The sequence below is a fragment of the Elaeis guineensis genome, chromosome 10, assembly GCF_000442705.2.
Source record: "Elaeis guineensis isolate ETL-2024a chromosome 10, EG11, whole genome shotgun sequence".
Classification (NCBI taxonomy): domain Eukaryota; kingdom Viridiplantae; phylum Streptophyta; class Magnoliopsida; order Arecales; family Arecaceae; genus Elaeis; species Elaeis guineensis.
This window is the reverse complement of record NC_026002.2, coordinates 16,664,620-16,687,711: the sequence shown is the minus strand read 5'-3', so window position 1 is coordinate 16,687,711 and position 23,092 is coordinate 16,664,620. Positions and strand designations below refer to the sequence as shown.

General features: G+C 43.5%; 1 protein-coding gene across 2 annotated transcripts; it reads right to left on the bottom strand.

Moving 5' to 3' along the window:
* Nucleotides 1–1,114: 1,114 nt before the first annotated feature.
* LOC105052957 (DEAD-box ATP-dependent RNA helicase 20) lies at nucleotides 1,115–22,003 on the bottom strand. 2 transcript variants are annotated; one of them, XM_010933943.3, is made up of 10 exons: nucleotides 21,819–22,003; nucleotides 20,887–21,707; nucleotides 5,851–6,030; nucleotides 5,584–5,745; nucleotides 5,303–5,457; nucleotides 4,124–4,216; nucleotides 3,925–4,010; nucleotides 3,617–3,843; nucleotides 1,805–2,029; nucleotides 1,115–1,697 (listed from the first exon to the last, which is right to left on the bottom strand). In XM_010933943.3, exons 1-10 carry the CDS (start codon nucleotides 21,872–21,874, stop codon nucleotides 1,597–1,599), a joined length of 2,106 nt encoding a protein of 701 aa, XP_010932245.1. In that variant the 5' UTR covers nucleotides 21,875–22,003; the 3' UTR covers nucleotides 1,115–1,596. The 2 variants fall into 2 exon arrangements, 1 of the variants encoding a protein (XP_010932245.1); XR_002165645.3 differs by lacking the exon at nucleotides 1,115–1,697 and having other exon boundaries at nucleotides 1,826–2,029; nucleotides 3,470–3,843.
* Nucleotides 22,004–23,092: the final 1,089 nt, after the last annotated feature.

Sequence of the window (23,092 nt, the reverse complement as noted above, 5' to 3'; positions counted from 1 at the left end):
TTTCTAAAAAGTTAATTCTTAAGAGTTGATTTCTAAAAAAAAAAAAAAATTTCGTAAACCAAATGAGTCTTAAGAGTTAGATGAGAGAGAGCCAAAACTAACTCAATTATAAATAGGTGGATATAAGTTTAGCCTTCCAACCCAATGGTTCACCATCATAAACTCTGTCTCTAAACATTTAATGTGGATTAATGAAAAAAATAAAGATATGACAAAAAGGAAATTGAGGGAGATAATGTGGATTTGATTAAACATATTTCAATCCCCATTTTTTTCCTTGTTCTTTTACTTTATTTGAATGCATCCTACTTAGATCTCTTATTTTCAGCTGTATATTTTGCAATTTATTTAAATACATGATTGACAACTAAAGTATTAATTTGGTTGGGGATTACGTATGTGCTTGTATAAAATAAATAAGTTGGGTGCAGGTTTACTCTTGCAACCCAATTATAAATGGGCTTGGGGTGAACTAGCAAACTTCTAACACGAACATCACCTCAAATCCAATCTAATTTAACTCATTGTTACCCATACTCGCTAGTAGTGGATAGCCTTCCGCAGTTCCTCCATTTTTTCAAAATCTATCATGTTTTGATAATTGGATAAGATTACACGATTTTTCTTCTAATACTACTTTACAAAATAAAGAGTTAACCATCAGCTCCCGCCCTAACTAACAGTGGCCAAATACCAAAAATTCTCATTCTCCAGCATTTACTTCTCCAAACACCAGAAATCTCCAACAAAAATAACTAATGGCCATTTCTTATTCGAACACTGTGGTGTAGCCAAACAGGCCCTTGGAAGGGTGAGTTAAACCTAAGAACAACGAGGACTTACCCAAATATGGAAGGGTGAGTTAAACCTAAGAACAACGAGGACTTACCCAAATCAAGCAATTCAAACTCTGAACTGCATCAAAAATTTACAAAATGGTACTAATTTCATATGGCACGTGCATGCCAAGCAATCCTTCTGAAATAATTTTCTAGCCCAGCCAGCCAAGTCATTCCTAAATAACTTGTGACATAAGAAAGCTACCACTTTAAAAGGGCAGCATGCTTCCAACAAAAACTTTCAAAAAAGTAAAATATAAACAGGCTCTGAAACATTTCGAATCTTTTACTAAAGTATTGATATTGCCAGAAGTCATCGCTTATTTTGTTTTACAAAAATTATCTTCCAGAATACAACATAAGCTTAAACAATGTCCGCAGCTACCTAAGCAAGAATTGCTGCCTAAATTGGTTGTATGAAGGCTTTTGAAAGCAATAGTTGCATACCTGAAGAAAAAGAAAGGGAAAACATATAACAACAAATTTACTAATCAAGAGCAGGCCCTCTGCTCATGAAAGTATCAGACCAGCCTGGGCATGAGAGATCCCCTCTGGGACTTGGAAATCAGAACATTTGCAAATGGTGAACTATACCCTCAAGCAGCAAAACCATTCTTTCATGAAATGATCGTAAAGCAGTCATCTCAGCTTATAGTTTGTTTTGGTGCTTTGCTCCATTAATCCCTCAAAACAATCATCTCGGATGCCCATTGTCAAGAAGCACCAATCAATCTCCGTCCAACTGATTGAGAAGCCGTTACCAAGGCCTTCTCCCTCCAAGTGGAACTGAGTTGGACCCAGACATAAGTGCACGATTGCCATAGCCTCGGCCCCTTGATCGGAAATTCCCTCCAGAACCTTTCAAGAAAGCAGACACATGAAGCAATCACAGGCAGTAAATTACAACTCATCCAATATATTGTTAACTCATGTAAAACAAAAGACAGCTGCTAGAGCATACAAACCTCCACCAGCTGATCTAGCCATGGATGCCAATGCTGGAGTTACGCTCTGGCCAGCTTCCTGCAGGATCTTAATAAGATCCCTAGCAAACCTTGCATTTGCATGAGTGAAAAAGGTGAAGGCAGTGCCCTTGGCACCTGCACGACCAGTTCGTCCAATCCTGTGAACATAATCCTCAAGGCTCGTTGGGAAATCATAATTGACCACACATTTTATATCTTTCACATCTGCATCACATACAACAAAAAAAGGGTCAGAACCAATTCAAATAGCAATGAAGCATCGAAAGCTCTTTCCTGGAGAATGAAGTATATCAGACTGCCCTCAGCCTGCATCCCTTACTATTGCTAGGTCAAACTAAACATAAATATTTATTACTGTCCTCCCTGTCCTCCACAAAAATTGTAAAGATAAGCATCTGTAAGGGATGCTTCATGGAGTCAACCAGGCTGCATCAAACTGAACCAACTTCGTAAACTGTGGATGGTGGTGATAACTTCATCAACCATGTTACTTAAAACATGTGGTAACGTAGGAGACTTGCATTTGCCAATGCAAAGCCAAAGTGCAAAGACCCTTGCATAAACTGTACCCCACTCTTTACAAATCAAACCACATTTTCCATTTATGACCATATCTGAACTAAATATGAGAAACTTTTCCAGCAATCTAATATTTCTCCACCACATAAGCATATCCAATTCCATGCTTCATGTCCACCTAACATAGGTTGCAACAAAGAGGTACCCAAGCAGAGGTGAACTACAGGACCTACCAGCGAAAAGGTTACAGAACACTTTTCAATCAAATGGGTAGACCTGTTGGCAGTGATACCAATAAAGTAGGCACAGGTGTTAAGGAACTTGAATGCATCATTGTTTGACAAGGTAAGCTCTAAACAGACGAACACTTCATCATAGAGAAAATACAAATGTTCCATATAACTGTATGTGAAAATATAGTAATATGCACATGAAATTAATATGGTATTATGGAAATCAATTATCCCCTCATGATTAAATGCATATTAACATTAATTAGCACCTACATATCCAGTAATGTTATGCCATCTTCAATATGCAATGTTCAATTAAACTTGACAGAAGTGAGCTATAGCAAAATGTGTGAAAGTGGAGATGAACATTCATTTTGAATGAATGCAAACTAGGTAAGTTTTCTTCAACATGGCACTCCAAGCAGGAAGCAACATCATGTGGTTGGGAATATTTTAACCCTACAAAGCCTACATTGTCAAGCAATTGGGTAGCATTTAGTGTCAACACAACTTAAACTATAGCAAAATGAGTGACAAGTGGAGATGAACATTCATTTTGAATGAATGTAAACTAGGTTAATTTTCTCCTAGGATGGCACTCCAAGCAGGAAGCAACATCACATGCTTGGGAGTTGGGAATATTTTAAGCCTACAAAGCCTACTTTGTCAAACATTTGGGTAGCTTTAAGTGTCAACACCTTGCTAAAAATGAATTGCAAGGTGTCTCCAAGCATAAGTGATATCAAAATTCATTGAATTACAAGACATGTCAATGTAGTCTTGCTCTACCCAATCGTTCCCAACACTGCAAAAGATCAGAAAAAGAAGTGCCCTGGTAACACTGCCGGTGCTCACACTCAGATGAGGTAAACAGATAGAAGAAAGCTGCTACCTTTGACATGATGGCACCTTGTCACACACCAAACCACAAGTTCAGTTCAGTTATCAGATCTGGCCAACAGCCCGCTGACTCGTCATCCTTGAGAACTTGAAGTAAACAATTGAGATTTTAAGAGGCCTTAAAACAAAGTGGTCCTACCAAGACCACGTGCAGCTACATCAGTGGCAGTCATAATAGGACTATTTCCACTTTTAAACTCTGCCAGAACCCAGTCTCTTTCAGCTTGGGCTTTATCTCCATGAATAGATAGGGCAGGCCATCCATCCATCCTGAGCTGCCGAGTCACCTGATCACATCCCTTCTTTGTCTCAAGAAATACCAAGATCCGGCTCCCATCCATTAATTCACCCAAGAGTTTTACCAGCCTACAGAAGGAAGAGGAGAAAGGTCAATATTAAACTTCATATTGCACTATATAATCTTGTAAAACAGAAGGTTTTCCATACCTGGAGTATTTTTCATTCTCTGACATGACTTCTACAATTTGGTTTATTGATTGATTGGCTTTCAGATCAGGTGAACCAATCCTTATCTGAAACCCAATTAATGATCATAATGACAACAATTTCCAACACCAGAAGCATACCTTTAAAACAGCTATGGTTAAAACATCATTCAAGGTATTCCTGTCACTATATTACACACCTTGTAGGGATTATGTAAAAACTGTCTTGCCAAAGATTCAACTTCTCTTGGCCATGTGGCACTCCAATATAATGTCTGCCTGTCAGGGCGAATCTGACATTAAAAGAACCATTTCCATCAGCTTAGTTACGGAGAAGTTTGACAATATAGCTTGAAAATGAAGCAAAAGAATATGCCACAAGCAGTTGTAAAAGTTAAAATAGAGGAGATGCTATCATTCACTATAATGAAATGCATTCTGTGCAATGTGTAGGAAGCATAAGATCAACAAAATATAAATCACAACAGCAAACTATTCAAAAGCAAATCCAATATTCAGATTTTAAATACAATTCTTTTTGTTTAATATATAAGTAAGAAGCATAAATAATAATCGAGCTGGCTCATTAAGAACTCTGAAATGTTTTCTGCTAAAAGTACGTTATGGTAGGCAGCAGTGCGTACCGAGCATACCATACCATATAGGTAGTGAACCAGTACACCGTAATGAGGGGGGAGGGCATACCAAGTGTCAGTACACCAAACCAACCCTATACCGGCTGCACCAGTACCATCCCAAGATTTTACCAATACAAGGTCCAGTACTGAGATGATGAAGCTTGGTTAAAACAATACAAGTATCAGCTTTCACTATTAAATATTGTTCTGAAACTTCTCTCGAAAATGAACAACATACATCCCACAAACAAGCCATCCTGCAATAGTATAACTAACATCGACATCAATATAGCAACAAAAGTTTGCCAGAATTATGGAGCATAGGGCCAGAACACAGCAGCAAAGTCTTTGGAGAACCGAAAAAACCACATTGAAAGCAAGGTAAAAACCAGGCAACTAGATAACTCCTTGTAATTTTATTTTTTCTTGAATAATATTTTGCATGTATTTGCTTAAGCAAAGTTTAGCAAACGTGTCGGAGGAATCTACAAATCAGATATGCCTTCTTCTATTGCAGGGTCAACATGCAATATGATTCTTGGGGACTACAATATACATAAGAAGCATGTGAAGTTCTAAGCAAATTTAACATATCTTTACTCGTCTAGTATGTGTTGGTTTATCATTAACTTATAGTATGATTTGGCATCGTCAAAACACATGATTAAAATGTAATCATTGCACTGAAAGAAAGATTTAGACCTCAAAAAAAAAAAAGGAGGGAAAAGAGAAACATCATACTTGGGACACGATTTTTCTTATCTGAGGCTCAAATCCCATGTCCAGCATGCGATCTGCCTCATCCAGAACAAGGTATGTTACTCTACGCAGGTTTGTATGGCAAGCTTCCAACATATCAATTAGCCGACCAGGTGTTGCAATGACAATTTCAACTCCTACAAGAAACACAAAAATTAAATTAATATCTTATAACCTATGAACTTGAAATCCTTCCAATATCTGAGAGAAGGTAAAATAAATCATGCAGATTTAATGTTCAAAAGTGAACTTTGGAGGTGAACCTCTTTTAAGATCACGAATCTGTGGTCCTTTGGGTGCTCCACCATAGATGCATGTGCTTCTGACATTTGAATGTGATCCAAACTTCACGGCTTCTTCTTGAATCTGAACAGCCAGTTCTCTTGTAGGTGCTAGGACCAAAACAATTGGACCTTCTCCATGAGCTGCAGCATTCATGATCAGCAGTATGTTACCCGATGAATTCAGAATAATTAAATCATACAAAAGTAGTAAGTATTCCCAGCTTTTAACTATAACAAACAACTAACCCAATCGAGGCTGTGCACTAACATGCACCAATGCAGGCAGCAGATATGCTAATGTCTTTCCTGAACCAGTCTCTGCGATACCAATTAAATCTCTTCCCTTTAAAGCCATTGGCCACCCCTGAGCTTGAATTGGTGTTGGTTCAATGAAACCACATTTAGCTATTGCCTGCAAAATATTGCCTATCAAAGCAAAGCAATTCAATTAGCCTTTTTTTCCAAAACAGGTGACAGATAAAAAAGGCACATTGCAATAAACAAAAGTTGAAACCACAGCATATGAGATATGCTCAATTGTCACTTGCTTTCCCACTGATCACAACAATGACCAACAACTTTGTAAGAGTATACAATCTGTACATTTCAATTGACACAAATTCGAAACATGAGCATGTTGATAACACACTTTTCAACCAGTCGCCAACCACGTGTACTAGCTTTAAAAGAATTTTCATCAGAGATTGAGCATCTCATTCAACTAACAACTTTAAGAATCAGTGCAACCAACTACGGCGGTCCAAGAAATTATAGACAAGAACAAAAGAAAAGGAACGAACAAAATTGTAAAGTTTTTTCCTTCAATGTCATTAAAAAGCCAAGGCATCACATACGCATGTACTGATAAAGGTTTAGCCCAGTAAACATGATGTGCTTACACGCATATACATGGGGTTGTCGTTACCTTACCCAGACCTAATATGTATGTACTTACATATGTACACACGTATACATGTATGCATGGGCATATGTATGTACCTCTCTCTCTACATATATAGATTAGCTCTGAAGATTCCTTTTTCCGTATGAAGTATTTTAAACTAAGGGCCTGTTTCAATATTTTTACAAGATTGGGCTGAAAATCCTGGAGGATTCATGGGTTTAGACATCCATTTAAGCATGACCTTGTATCAACTAAACACCACCAAACCCAAATCTTATGGGAAGGGAAAAAAAAGACTTTCATAGGTCCCTTTTTTTCTTCCTGCAGCCCAAAGGCTAGGATCCAGGTTCTGTTTAGATAAACTCTTAGAAAATGCAAGCCAGATGGGCTAACAGGCCTGCTTCCAATAGGACTTTTAGCCAAATCCTGAAGGAATATGCAGCCAGGCCTTAAATAGCTTCATAAAATTTTCCAATGTTGTTCAAATTTCAAGATGATTTATATCATGGTTTCAAAAACCACCAAAACGGGACTGTACAACCAGTAACATACCATTTTAGCACGAAACCAGCACTAGTACGAGCATCAAGATGCAAAAACAATTGTATTGGTACATTCAGGTCATACTAGTTGTTGGTGCCGATTTCCGCCCGACGCCGGAGTGGTTGGAGTTGGTGGTGAGTCGGGCCGCCGTGGGCGAGACCTGCACAAAAAGTTCCGGCTGGAGGTTGCTCCGACAGGGACCCTACGATGCTCAAGTCAGAAATCTAGTCCAACAAAAGGAGGAACGTGAGAGGAAGAGTTCTTGCGTACCTTTTTAAGGATCCTCTTTAGGCCTCCTCTTATAGGTGGAGGCAGGAGCTTCTGAAGGACGGTCTGCCATCATCGCCTCAGGTGTCGTGGTCAACTGTTGCTTGACAGCTGTCGGTAGACCCACGAGGCCTTTGATGGGACTGAGAGGACGCCCGGAGGGTCAGCCGACCATGGATCGGCCATTTTTCGATTGACCTCCGAGGAAAGAGCCATAAATGGGAGGCAGAAGGGGGCCATTCCTGGTCCTCCCGACTGTCTCCATCTGTCGCATCTTGTCAGGGGCCGCGGCGGCAGGCCTTACCGCACGTGTGACGTAATTAATGACTCTGAGATGACTTGATTTAGCGTAGCTTCTTATCACAGCACGCAGCTGGCCGCTCAGGATATGGCCCCGAGGTGACGTGACTTGACATGATCCGATGGGATTGCGTGACGACCACGCTTGGCGTTTAGCCACTTAGCTGACGCTCGTGCCTTGGGATCTCGATCCACGAGCAGAAACCGTGGTCGGCAGAAAGATAAAAACCTGGAGTCGAGATCGACGTGGGTCGGAGGGAGAGGATCCATAAGTCGGCTGAATGAATCCGTTGAGTGCTACCGTCTAGTTGGCCTGGGGCGACTGGTTGCCGAGGGGAGAGCTCACCAGAAGCAAGTCGGTGGAGTCTCGACCGCTCGGGCAGCAGAAAGTCGATCGATTGCTTGAAAACCGAGAGTCAATCGACTGCGAGAGTAGCCGATGAGAGGTCGCCAACGACGAGGATTTTAGTTTGCTGGGCCTCAACTTTTTGGGCCTTGGGCCTCTTCACATTATCGTCCGGACGAAATTTTTCCCCAACACATGCCCCCTACTCTCGAGTCCGAGCTTTGGTTAGACGAAGGAAAGAATCCTATGCACGCCGACCGAGAATGTGAAGAGCCGTTCCACTGGTGGGGCGTGCACGAAAATTTCGAGGCACGCCTGCACTTCTGTGCCCGCATTGAAGGCATGTTGCCTCGAAGTCCGGAAAAAAAGAGGTGAATTGGCACGACCGCTCCATTCGCGCCTGAATTAAACGCGTGTCGGTTGAGGCGGCCCATGGCCAATCCTTGGCCGACACGCATTGCAATTTAATAGGGACAGTTACGGGGTGCTTGAATTTGGCTCCTCTTTTATAGGGAGGAAATCTCCCCCTTCTCAGAGTGGAGATTCACTTCTTGCGTGCTATGGTGCAATGGGGTGGTTCCTTTCGCCGTGGGCATGTAGTGGGCATCTTCTTCACGAGCGGGGGTGCCCACCTTTCCGATCGGGACTGTCGCCTGTCCTCCAAGGGAGGGGAGACACCTTGTAGACTCCAACTTGGCTGGGAGGTATTGAAAACGACCATCTTGTCCGGGGGAGTGTGGATCCACGGCTTTAAGGGATTACTCCGATTCCATGCTCGGAGCGGGCATGGCTTCGATGACAGTCTCTCGCGGTATGTTTGCGGAGTACGTACTTCCAAGAAAGATGGCCATCGGACCGTGCAATCACTCTCAGTGGGACCCACAGTCCTCACCATTGGGGGGCCTCTTCCTCGGGGCCCTCAGTGGCCTACAGATGCGACTTGGATGCGGTCGCTCCGCCCGCTCCCCATCCAGATCGGGCTCCCATTTTGGGGTTGAATGAGGAAGGCGGTGGCCGTTGATTGCCAGGCATAAGAGCGCCTCTTTCTCCTTCTCATGTGTTTCCTTCAAGGTTCGAAAATGAAGGGTCGGATAGTTTGACGCCCCTGCTACACGTGGAGAGGAGGTCGCCAGCATAGACACTTCCGCTGCTGCGAGGACCGCAGGACCCATGCAGGGGAAGCAATGGCGCACCTAAGCTTTGATTTTCTCCTTAACGAAAGAAAAGGAGGCTTTTCTTTGGGTGAGACGTAAAGTCGGTGCTAGCCTCTGTTATTTTTTTTTTTTTTTGCGATGTCTGATGCGTCGTCTTTGTAAAGATTTTTATCATCAATTGAAGAGCAAGTTCAAATTTACCTTGTCACATATTTCTCCATTCATGCATGGAATTTATATCTCTGGTTGATCAAGGGTTGCCCCGTATAAAGTCGACGAAGACTTCTTCAATCGGACCGAATACAGACCGTTTTTTATTTAAAGCCGATCAAAGGCTCCTTCCGTGGGACCGAACACAAGTCATCTTTTATTTAAAGTCGATCAAAGGCTTCTTCAGTCAGATCAAACACAAGTTGTCTTTTATTTAAAACCGATTAAAGGCTCCTTCAGTCGGACCGAATACAGACCGTTTTTTATTTAAAGCTGATCAAAGGCTCCTTCAGTCAGATCGAATATAGATCGTCTTTTATTTAAAACCGATCAAAGGCTCCTTCAATCGGACTGAACACAGACCGTCTTTTATTTAAAACCGATCAAAGGCTCTTTCAGTCGGACAGAACACAGACCATCTGTTATTTAAAGTTTTTGTTTAAAATCGATCAAAAGCTCCTTCAATCAGGCGGAATACAGACCGTCTTTTATTTAAAGTCGATCAAAGACCCCTTCAGTCAGGCCGAACACAGACTGACTTTTGTTTAAAGCCGATCAAAGGCTCCTTCAGTCGGACCGAATACAGGCCATCTTTTATTTAAAGCCGATCAAAAGCTCCTTCAGTCGGAACTACGAGTCGATAAGCAGACAAGAAAATGCAACTTCGAAAAATAAAAATTCCTTACTGCATTATTGAAGGATGTTGCGTAACGCATTACCGATGGTATATCCGAAGATTCTTCGAGTTCTAGGACTTGAGTAGGATTCCATCTAACTGTTTCAGCCGATAGGTTCTCAGTTTGACGATCTCGTCCACTTGGTAGGGATCCTCCCAATTCGGGGTCAACTTGCCTCGCTCATCTAATTGGGAGACTTCCGCCCTGTGTAAGACCAGATCGCCGACTCTGAAATATTTGTCCCTGACCTTGGAGTTGTAATATCGGACCACCCAGTGCTAGTTAGCCGACATTCTTGATGCGAGCTCTTTCTCAAGCTTCCTCCAACAAATCTAGATCCGCGAGTAGCCTTTCCACATTAGTCTGCTCATCGTAGTTCTCGACTCGCGCTGATGGGATTTCAATCTCAACGGGGACCACCACCTCAACTCCAAAAGCTAGGCTGAATGGGATTTCCCTTGTCGGAACTCTTGACATCATTCGATACACCCAAAGCACATGATGAAGTTCGTCTGCTCACAATCACTTGGCTCTATCCAACCTCCTTTTCAAGTCCTGTAGGATGTTTCAATTAGTTACTTCTGCTTCCCCATTTGCCTGAGGGTGGGCTACGGAGGTGAAATGATGTGAGATTCCATTTTCCTCGTAGAGCTGCTCCAGCCTGGACCCCATGAATTGACGATCATTGTTGGTGATTAACACTCGAGGGAGTCCGAATCAGCATATGATGCATCACCACATGAAGTCCACCTTCGCTTCCGTGATGCAGGCCAATGGCTCCACTTCTAATCATTTGGTAAAGTAATCGATAACAACGAGTAGGAACTTTCGTTGGTCCGATGCTGGAGGGAAGGGGCGAGGATGTTCATCCCCCACTACGCAAACAGCCAAGGCGCACATATGGGAGTGATTGGCACGACCAACAGGTGCTGTACATTTGAGTGCTTTTGACATCGATCACATCACGCGACCAAGTTCTGAGCATCCTGCTGCATCTCGACCAACAATAATCCTGTCACAGGAGTTTGTAGGCCAGCATCTTTTTTCCGACATGACAGCCGCATGCACCTTCATGTACCTCCCTTAATGCATATTCGGCCTTCGATGGCCGCAAGCATTTGAAGGGCAGAGAAAAGAACCTTTTATACAACCTCCCTTCATGAAGAAGATATCGGGGTGACTGATACCTTATTCTCCAAGCTTCCTTCCGATCTGCTCACAGTCCCGTCTCTAAGATAATTGATCAATGGGTACATCCAGCAGGGTTCTTCATCCACTTGCATTACTGCTGCCGGCTCCTCTGCGCACGGTTTGCCCAATATCTCGAAGAAGGCTCTTCTTGGTAACTCAGATGGCGTCAACATCGCCAGCTTAGATAATAGGTCGGTGCGAGTGTTCTCCGATCTGGTATTTGTTGAATTTCGAAACTCTTGAACTTTGACACCAGATCTTTAATCTTCTAGAGGTACTTCATCATGTTCCCCTCACGGGCCTCATAATTGCCTTGGATATGTTCAACGACCAGCTAGGAGATGTTGCGGGCCTTCAGATCTTGTATCCCCAATTTCATGATGATTCTGAGACCTACTGCCAAGGCTTCATATTTGGTTTCGTTGTTCGTTGCTGTGAACTCAAAGCGTAAGATATACTCGGCAACCGTGCCTTCCGAACCCAAAAAAATCAATCCTGCCCCCAATTCTGCCGGGCTAGAGGATCCATCCACATGTAGCACCCAGGCAGCGGGCCAGCCTCGGGAGGATTTTCACGGGCTTGCTGTTGGGGCTCGATCTCTTCCTGCTCATCTGACTCATCCGAAATAGTGCACTCGACCGCGAAGTCAGCCAAAATCTAAGCTTTGATTGACAGTCACGGCCGATACTGGATATCAAACTCGAAGAGTTCTATTTTCCATTTCGCAATTTGCCCGAACATATCCGACCGATGAAGGATGCTCTTCATAGGTTGGTCCGTCAAGAGGATGATGGAATGGGCTTGAAAGTATGGGCACAGCTTCCGAACGGCGATCAAAAGGGCGTAGGCCAGTTTTTCTAACTTTGAGTTCCGGATCTCTGCGTCCCTCAAGGTTCGACTTACATAGTAAATCGACTTTTGAACGTTGTTCCGATCTTGGACCAACACTGCACTCATCACGACGGGCGAGACCGCCAAATATAGGAACAACTCTTCATCCGGATCAGGCTTGCCAAATAACAGAGTGAAACTGAGGTAGTTTTTTAGAACAATGAAGGCTTTCTGACACTCCTCAGTCCACTGAAAATTCTTCGACTGCTTCAGGATTTGGAAGAAGGGCAGACATCGCTCGATCAATCTCGAAACAAACCGATTCAAGACGGCGATCCTTCCTGTGAGGCACTATACTTTCTTGATCACTCTTGGAGGGGCCATCTCCTGCACAACCCTAATCTTCTCCAGATTGACTTCAATTCCTCGACTGGAGACCATAAAGCCAAAAAATTTTCCTAAGGACACTCCGAAGGTGCACTTTGCTGGATTCAGCTTCATCTGGTACCTCCGAATGGTGGTGAAGGCTTCTTTGACGTTGTCGATGTGGGTCTTCGCAGATTTGCTTTTGACGAGCATATCATCCACGTACACCTTCATGTTTCATCTGATTTGATCTTTGAAAACTTTGTTTACGAAGCGCTGATAAATTGCACCAGTATTTTTCAAACCAAAAGACATGATCCTGTAACAAAAAAGACCTCTGTTAGTAATAAAAGTCATTTTTTTCTCATCTTCGAGCGTCATCTGGATCTGGTTATAACCGAAAAAAGCGTCCATGAAGGTGAGGAGCTCATGACCCGACATAGCGTCGACTAGCTCATCAATCCTCGACAGAGGATAGCTATCCTTTGGACAGATTTTCTTCAGATCGATGAAGTCGATGCAGATATGCCATTTTTCATTCGTCTTCTTCACCGTGACTACATTCGCGATCCACTCCGGATAGGTTCTCCTTGATGAAGCCGGCTTTAAGCAACTTATCCACCTCCTCATCTATCACCTTCTGCCGCTCGACGCAAAACTCCGCTTCTTCTGCTTGATGGGTCGATGCCGCGGATTCGCATTTAGTTGGTGCACCATCACCGAGGGGTTAATGCTCGGCATATCCGTCGGTGTCCAGGCGAAGACGGCATTTTTCTACAAAAAGGAGGTTAGCTGATCTTTTGTTACCTGATCCAGGTTCGACCCCATCTAGACAGTGTGCCCTTGGTTCCTGTCCGCCAAGGGAATGGTTATAAGATCCTCAGCTGGTTTTCCGTGCTCCTCGGCCAATTCATCGTGGGTGTCCAGCCCTTCAAGCGGGTAGGACTCGACAGGCATAGCTCCTCAGAGAGCGATGTTGTAGCAGTAACATGCCAAGTCTTAATCTCTGTGGACCTCCCGGACTCCGTCCATCGTCGGAAACTTCATCTTCAAGTAGTACATGGACACAACTGCCCGGAGTGTGTTAAGACCTAATCGGCCGAGGATGGCATTACAAGCCGAAGGCACTCGAACGACAAAAAAATCAACACGTGCAGTGGACTAGAGAGGGAATCAGCCAGCCTTCACAGGTAAGGTAATGACTCCTTCCACAGGAATGGCGTCCTTAGTGAATCCGACGAACAGGGAGTCTATTTTTCCAAGCCGATCAACAGACAATCCCATTTTTACAAAAGCATCATAGAACAAGACGTCGGCAGAGTTTTCGTTATCTATCAAGATGTGGCGTACATCATAGTTTTCAATATTAAGTGTTACAACTACCGCATCATTATGCGAAAACTGAACCCCTTGGACGTCTTCTTCAATGAAAGTTATAGGCTCTTCAACTCCTCGCCTTTTTGTTGCTCCCCCACCTCTGCCGCCTCCTCGACTGCTCTGTCCTCCAGTGATGGTGTTTATTATGCCAACTGAGGTCGGTCTTCCTGCAGCTCGACCCGCTGCAATTGCTGAACTGGCTGGGGTGACCTTCGTTGGTCCTCTCGCTACTCCCTCCGTCGAATAAACTAATCTATTCGGCCACGTCTGATGAGTTTTTCGATCTCATCCCGAAGTTGGATGTCTTCCTTCGTGTCGTGGCCGTGGTCCTGATGATATAATCAATATTTGTTGGGATTCCTCGAAAAGGTGTTCGTAACTTCCGCACCTCAGAGAGCTGCCCCCTGATCTCCATCAACACCTGGATCCTCGGGGTATTCAATGGGGTGTAAGTATGGTACCTCCTTAGCGGGGGCGAGACACGCCGATCCTTCCTCCGAGGGCTTATGGGTCGGTGATTCCGAGGAGGGGTCCCATTCCTCTAGCGACAAGGCAGAGATCTGGAGCGCTGTTGAGTCTTCTCCTCTCGCTTCAGCGAGCTACTTATTCAAACTCTTGGGCATCCCCCCAATAGGAGTATCTTTTTCTGCAAAGACCTCCTCCATGCGTGCATACTTCTCCGCCCGGGCTACCATATCGACGTAGCCTTGGAGGTAAGTCTTCACCAATGATCATTTGAGGTCATTCTTCAAAAGTCTGCTCATCATTACGGACATCACGACTGACCAATCCAAGTCATGGACCTCCAGAGTGGCCACTTAAAGCGACTGACATAGGAGCAGAACAACTAGCCCTCTTTCTGCTTAATGGTGTGGAGGTAGTCAGACTGCTTTTGCTGTCATAAGCTACTAACAAAATGACCGACGAAAGATCGACTCAACTGCTTGAACGAGTGGACTGAAGCCAGCTTCAAGCTAAAATTTCAATGTCGAGCGGCCCCCTTTAGGGTAGACGGGAGGCTCAGCAAGGATGGCATCGATAGCCCCATGGAGGAACATCATCGTTTTGAAACTCTCGAGGTGGTCGACGGGATCGGCTGTTCCGTCGTAGCTTTTCAACTGTGGAGCCTTGAAATGGAGAGGGAGCAGCTCCTACATGATTCTTGAATAGAACGATGGGTCAGTATTGAACCCGTCGTACGGCATCAAAGCCTTATTATTGTTGATCGCCTCGATTCATCAATCAAGCTCCTGAAGTCCCCGTTCAACGTCCGCATCCCAAGGGGGCACACCTCAGAATGCTAGGGCGAACGCCGATCGAGAGTTGAATCATGGCCCGACCGTGGGCTCAGGGGCCGCCATCACCTTGATTCTGGACTTTCAGGACGGCTCTAGCGGGTTTGTCGCCTCTTCGAGCTTTGAGGGGCAATCTGCGGTGGATCCGATGGTGGTGTTGCCGCTTGCAGCGCCAAGTTGGGCCGCAAGGCAGTAGATGGCAGGATCGGGGCTGCTTGAGCGGGCGACGGCGCCATCGATGGGGGTGCCGAGATGGCATGGATCGCCTGGACGGCAACTATCAGACTTTGAACTTGCTAGAAAAGCTAGTTGAACTGTTCCGCCATCACCACCTCCGATCGCGAGAGTGGAGGATCTCCTGAAGCGGTAGGCCGAGCCACATGGTTAGCCTGACTTCCCTCCGATCGCGCGGTGGTGTTGGTGCGGCGGGAAGACATTCTCCTGGGTGCCATGGCTTATATTGCTCTCAATTTGCAGTCCCCCAAGTGGGCACGGCCTTTCCTCTAGCATCAATCTATTGGTACCAATTTTCGTCCGACGCTGGAGCAGCTAGAGTTGGTGGTGAGCCAAGCCACCGACGGCAAGACCTGCAAGAAAAGTTTCGATCGGAGGTTGCTCTGACGGAGATCCTCCGACGCTCAAGTCAGAAATCTAGTCCAACAGAAGAAGCGCAAGAGGCAGAGTTCTTGCGTACCTTTTTTGGATCTCCTTTAAGCCTCCTTTTGTAGGCGGAGGTGGGAGCTTCTGAAGGATGGTCTGCCATCATCGTCTCAGGTGTCGTGGTCAACTATCGCTTGACAGGTGTCAGTAGACCCACGGGGGCTTTGATGGGACTGAGAGGACGTTCGAAGCAGGGTCAGCCAACCATGGATCCCCCACTTTTCGATTGACCTTCGAGGAAAGATCCATAAATGGGAGGCAGATGGGGACCATTCCTGGCCCTCCCGGCCACCTCGATCTGTCGCATCTTGTCAGGGATTGCGGCGGTGGGCCTTACCGTGCATGTGGTGTAATTAATGACTCCAGGATGGTTTGATTTAGTGTAGCTTCTTATCACGGCACGCAGCTGGCCGCTCAGGATATGGCCCTGAGGTGACGTGACTTGACATGACCCGACACGATTGCGTGACGACCACGCTTGGCATTTAGCCATTTGACCGACGCCCGTGCCTTGGGATCCCAACCCACGAGCGGATACTGTGGTCGGCAGAAACATGAAAACCTGGAGTCGAGATCGGGCCCGACGTAGGTTGGAGGGAGAGGATCCATAAGTCGGCTCCATGAATCCGTTGAGTGCTGCCGCCTAGTCGGCCTGGGGCGATCGATTGCCGAGGGGAGAGCTCGCCAGAAGCCAGTCGATGGAGTCTCGACCGCTCGTGCAGCAGGGCATCGACCGATTGTTTGGGAGTCGAGAGTCAATCGGCCGCGAGAGTAGCCGATGAGAGGTCAGCGACGACGAGGGACCTTAGTTTGCTGGGCCTAGACTTTTTGGCCCTTGGGCCTCTTCACATTATTATCCGAACGGAATTTTCCCCCAATACTAGTCTATACTAATGATTTTCAATTTTTTAGAATGTCATTTTCAATATGTATAATCAATAACAATACTGCACCGATACCCTAACATTCCCATAAACTCGATATGGGTATTTAAAACTTTGATTTATAAAATGGTTGATATACTAGGATTGGATCACAATCAATACTATGCTAAAATATACATTAAGATATTATATATATATATATATATATATATATATATATATATATATATATATATATAAGAGAGGGAGAGACGGGGGCAGAGAGAGAGAGATTTGACTCTGAAGATTCCTTTTCTGTATGGAACTATTTTAATCTAACAGCTTCAAAAAAATTTTCCAATGTTGTTCAAATTTTGAGATCATTTTTATATCTAGTATATAGGGCTACATCATGTCATGATTTTGGGTCCAAACCATACCCATTATGTGGTTGGTCAAGTCAAGCTGGTCCCAAAATTAAAAAATTTATGTGCATGTGCATGTGTGTCTGTCCCAAAATTAAAAAAATACTAGACCAAGACTTGACCCGGAATTTAGATTGGTTCCAATTTTTGAACCTGACCAAACCTACTTGTCTTCTAATGCAGATCAAACTGGATATAATCGGATCGAAATCGAGTTGGGTCACTGGTTGACTAGACCAATGTGCAGCCCAAATTGTATATAATAGCTTGCATAGTTGATATACCATTATATGGACCAACACCTATCAAGGACTAGTTTTTACTGTACCACTCCAAATCGAGCATTGTATCGTACCAAATTGGAACCGGTACAAAAATAACATTCAAGTTGGTACAAGCTCCATAACAACACGTACCAAGGTGTACCGAGATCAACCAGGGTCCATAATAACCCATATCGCCAACTTTCAAGCGGTACCATGATAAAAAAAATAAAAAAATAAAAATAAAAAACTTGAGAGCTATGTCTATACAAGGTGTGTATTCCACCATACCGATCAGTACTGTATCAAATCGGTACATTATCGATACACTACCTGGAACCAAGATAGCAAACCTTGATCAAGACTATCTTAATAATATACATTGACATACATAGGAAATTGATCATTCTAATAGGGAATCAGCAAAATATTTCAACATATGGTAAGAACACGCAACTTCTTTGAACCTTGTTAAAATTTAAGAGTTCTCAATCTCTAATATTGCGATATTAGAGGCATTTTAGAGATAAGAGAAATATAAAAGAAAAACTTGGAAAAAGGTATTTGTTTGAAAACTGAAAGCTGCCTCACAGAAATAAATCTACATAGGATGGTGCACGTGCATACAGGAAAAACTAAGTTTATCAACTGTATTTGAACTATTTAGATTTTCAGATACAGTGCTATGAAGTAAAGGGTGCCATAAAGTAATACATCAACAAAATGTTGCCACTATGCATTAATGTAGGAATCAAGTACTTACATGGGGCTATTAAAAAGTGAAGCACATAAAGATTCTAATTAAATGAAAAGTAGCTTAGTTCCCTCAAACGATTAAACAAATTATTAATGTTTAAATAAATGTTGTTAATCAAGCTACTCACCTAACTGGTACTCAAAAGGCAGAAGGTGCAATATTTTGTTATTCTGAAACATTATGATAACCTCTTCATTTTTTTGGTAACATAGCTTAGCAGAAATGGTATGCAAGGTTATCAAATAACCTGCACATGAAATAAGAAAAGCTTCCTAATTTTTAGAGCTTAGAAGAATAGACTAAATCATTTGTATCATTCTTTTTTGGTAAATCAAGCCACAAAATCGCTTTAGATTCACATGTTTCAGACATATCAAGTGGAATAAATTTGTTTCCTCAATCAGATATCTCTAAAGTTGTAGAAACTTGGTGTTTTGATATCCAAATAACCTTGCTGAGAATTACATTACAAATGACAGACAAATTGTCTTGATGAAACTCAATATATTGTAAGACTGCTTTTCTTGCATCCACTATGGATGCAATAAGTTGAGGAGCACAGTCGACAACCCTTTTTAAGGAAAAAAACCAATGCACTGCCCCTTTTTTCAGGTCAGCAATGCATTTCCTTTACGCCTTGGTGCTTCAAAGGAAGAAACAACATCAGGCCACCACAAGAACTTAACCAAACATAGTTTTGACCAAAATGCTTTGACATTAGAAAGATGCAAGCAGATAAGTTCTGTTGTGAAAACCACAAATCTTGTATATGTGCATTAGTCAAACTAAACTAGTTGAATATCATTTTTATACATATTATGGTATACTCCGGAATAGATCCTTAGAATCCAAGAGATAAATTCCTAAAACACAAGACAAAAGCTAAAACCAAGAAAGAACCATTTGCTGCTCTTAGACCATCAACCACAGGATTTCATGCAAGAAAAAAAAAATCCATAGAACTCTTAACTCAGCCATCGCAAGGCTTCAAATTGTAAATGAACAAACTGGAAAACCAGAAGAAGAAAAGCAATCTAGAGGGTGGAAGTGAGAAAAAGCTGTAATAAGAAAATTGGGAAGCGTCAACTAAATATAAGCTATCTCCCTTCCACCTTTTCTGAACAGACCCATGCAGATCATCAGTCTTTCCAACTCAAAAGGTATGAACAATTGAACTACTCAGGTTGATGGCACCAAAGCAGTTCACACATGTTTTTGAAATTAGAAGTTGTAGTGACCCAACCTGCTGAAGCTTGCAAATATGTCTATATTGTTCATGTTCAGCTCAACCAAGCTCACCAATATACCCTACATGGTATTTAAATATGGAAGCTATGATGAACCTTCTGACAGGAGACTATTGTCAGCAAAGTTATAATAATGAAGATTAAATTGGATAGGAAATCCCTGACATATTAGCATATATTTTGAATGGGAAATTCATGGACATCTCTAGTCTAACTCAATAATAGCTTAACATCGGTTTGATCAATCAGCAATACAGAGCTCAAGCATCTCATCTAAAACTTAAAGTTATAATCAAGTTGAGCATGAGTTGGACCTGCAATATAACAAACCAAGTTGAAAGCTTGCTACCCGAGGCTCAGTTCAACTACCATGGTGGAAATTTAATTATCAGTGGACACATAATTACCTTGATGGTGATACAACCATTTATGTATCCATGAAAAAAGATATTAAGGAGCAAGGGAGAAATTATGACAGAGAAAGTTATGACCTCCTAAAAGCAATTATGACAGAGAAAGCTATTTCCTACAAACAAAGGAACTAAGCTACTTTTGCAATTTAGTACATTAGAGGATGAAAGGAAAAGAACTCCACTCCCTAAATCAGTAACTTTACTGAGTAGATTCAACAGGCTAATCTGCATTTGGGAAGGTGCAGGATGAAGTAGTGTTAACCAAGGTTTTAAATCCCGTGGGATGGAAGTGTCTCAGTATCTCCATAGAATGAGACACCCTGCTATCTTGTCCCGTCCCGACAGCCATCTCGATTATGCATCCCGATAGATATCCTCCTTTTCTCTCCCCTTCTTCTTTCTTTTCTTCCTTCTTTTCTTTCTTTTTCTTCCTTTTTTTTCTTTCTTTTTCTTCTATCTTCTTCCTTTCTTTTCTTTACTTTTTGTTTCATTTTTTTATCTCTTCCTTTCTTTTTTTTTCTTTTTCTTATTTTTTCTCTTTCCTTTCTTCCTTCTTTCCTTTTTCTTCTTCTTCATTTTTCTTTTTCTTTCCTTTCTCTTTTTTCCTTTCTTCATCTTCCTTTCTTTCTTTTCTTTTGCTTCTTCTCTCCCTGCATAGACAGGTTCCGGAGTCTCAAACCCGTCCCAGTTCCATTTTCTCACGGGAACGGAAAGGGACGGCCGGGCCATCCTCCGTCTCACCAGGACGTAAAACCTTGGTGTTAACATCAAAGGTGGGAGCCAAATTCATTGGAGATTTTTTCCATGGAGACATATCTGGATCAATGGCAACTTAGCTGAGGCCATGCCTTACATAATTAACAGACGAGAGCCAGAGATACAATGACACTTGGATAAGGAGGGACTGAATGCAGGGTGATATCAAATGTCATCAGACAGCAAGAAAACAACTGCAGTTTATTAGCTAGCAGTAAAGAACCATCCATTGTCGGTTGGTTTGGAATTGTGTGGCTATTATTTTACCTCTTCTCGTGATCATTTGTTTCACTGGCAACATTTGTTATCTTAACACAAGGATGTGACACAGTGGGATAAATCTGAACCACATTTACTACAAAACATCTACAAATGGCTGCTATAAGTAAAAATTTGACAGTGCAGGAGGCGAAAGATTTAAAAGAACTAGCACATACTCGGGAAGTTGGCCTCATGAAAGAACCTAATAGGCTTGGGAACATCACGACCTTCAACCGTTATCTCCCGGCCCTTCCGATAAAGCATGGCATCCTGCTCGGACATGGCCTGCACCGCAGGGCTCTCCACATAGAAGTTCTTCTCGAAAGGGATGAGGTCATGAAAATCCTGTTTCGGAAGAGAAAGCTTATCAAGGTCATCTCTTGGCTTCCCAAAGTCTCTAGCACCACTGCCGCCAAACCGACCACCCCCACGTCCGCCATCGAATCCCCTCCCACGCCCACCTTCGAATCCCCTCCCACCACCACCCCCACGCCCACCTTCGAATCCCCTAGCACCACCACCCCCACGCCCACCTTCGAATCCTCTCCCCCTTCCAACCCCACGGCCACCAAAATCTTGGCCTCTCCCACTTCCCCTTCCCCGACCGCCATCTCCACTTCCGCCTGTCCTCGCCGAATCAAATCCTCGGCCCCTTCCAGACCTGCCACCACGGTCACCTCCAGAGAATCTACCTCCTCCTGCTCCTCCCCGGCCTCCTCTCCCAGCATCGAATCCTCTCCCCCCACCACCACGGCCTCCAAAGTCACCGCCGCCTCCACCAGATGTAAATTGGGACGAGGTAAAACCAGTAGAGAAACTGCCACCGCCCATGGGAGCGCCGATGCCGCCTCCTCTTCCGGCGGCAAAATCCGGGCCGGCAGGGGGCAGGAAGGGGGTGGAGCCGCCGCGGCCAGCCATAGGGGATACGCCAAGGCCCACGCCGACGGCGGACGGCGGCATCAGCGGGCCATTCAACTGCGGCGGCCGCATTAAATCGCTGCCATCACCAAAAACAAAAGAAAGAAAGGAATCAGAAGAAGAATAACAAGAAAAAAGCTACGAGATGTGATTTTACATGGTTTTAGAGAGATAAGACGGGGATGATTACCTTCGCCTCTCCCTGTAGGAGCTCGGATCCGCGTAGCGGACGTCGAAAGGATTCATCTTTGACGCCGAGAAATGAAAAAAGGGTTCCTCTCCGGCCTCCCTCTCGATTGTGGACGGATTTCCTTTTTCGGAGAGAGAGCGCTAGGGTTTTTCACGGCCTGGTTCTCATTTCGAACTAGAGCTACCTCATTTTATAAAGGAACGTGCAGCCGACTCCCTCAGAGGCCCAGGCTTTCCTTCCAGCCCTCACATACAACACAATTCCTCTGCGGGTGTCCTTATAGTCATAACCGTACGGTTTTTTTAATTTATTTATGATGATGGTAGGGTGGGGACCTTAGGCTCGGCAATACGATGGATTGGGTGCAGATTTGGGTCGACCAAAATCTGACCCGATATCTCAATATTTTAATTCAAACTTAATCCATGATCCGAGGGGTTAACACTTTTTTTATCCATATCTTATCCGATCGGATATCTGTCCAGCCTAAATAAAATTTTCTAGATGAAAATAGAAACATTGAACGATAACCCACTACTAGTTTTTGATCCTTGAGGTCTTAACCAAACCTAAAAGGTATAAATCTTGCATTTTATACAACCAGTCTTTAGCCCTTCACTAAGTTAGAAAAACAATATATATACATAAGATCGGATCAAGTTTGGATCAAATAATGGATCAGGACGGTCACTATCTGAACCCAATCCGATCTAAAATATAAATTTATCGAATTTGCATTGGATTAGATCAATATGTTGACCAACCCACCTATTAGGGTCGAGTTGGATCGAGATTCGATGGTGTAATTGCCAAATCTAGGTGCGGTGGAGGACGAGGGGGTATGGGTGGGGTCAAACTTCGGACTTCATATAAAGAGAGTAATGGATAATCATAATTATTTTTGTAAATCAATTTATTAAAACGAAGGCATTAGCCTCCATCTGCTGCATATTCATTTTTTTCCAACACAATATCCGTCAAGAGGCCATGAGCAATTTTTTTTTAACCTTCCATCTCCCATTCTTCCTGCAGCTTCTTCATCCCCATCCTCTCTCTCTGGGAGGACATCGAGTGGACGGTGAGGTGGCAGCAAAGGAGATAGAGAGCCAGGGGGTGTATAAATTGCAAGGAAGTTAGATTAAAAATTTATTTAGATAAAAGATCTTAGGTAACAAACCAGCTAAAATCACTAGGGCCCATACTGTCAGAATTTGATACCTCGAGATTCCATCAATATTAAGCCCACAGCGAGGTTCGCAATGAAAAAAGAAGTC

Coding starts and splice junctions, on each gene's coding strand:
- LOC105052957 (XM_010933943.3), bottom strand. CDS start 21,874: ATGAATCCTTTCGACGTCCGCTACGCGGATCCGAGCTCCTACAGGGAG. Junction 3,844..3,924: donor GAGAATGAAAAATACTCCAG/GTATGGAAAACC, acceptor TTCCTTCTGTAG/GCTGGTAAAACTCTTGGGTG. Junction 2,030..3,616: donor TGTAGCTGCACGTGGTCTTG/GTAGGACCACTT, acceptor TATGTGATGCAG/ATGTGAAAGATATAAAATGT.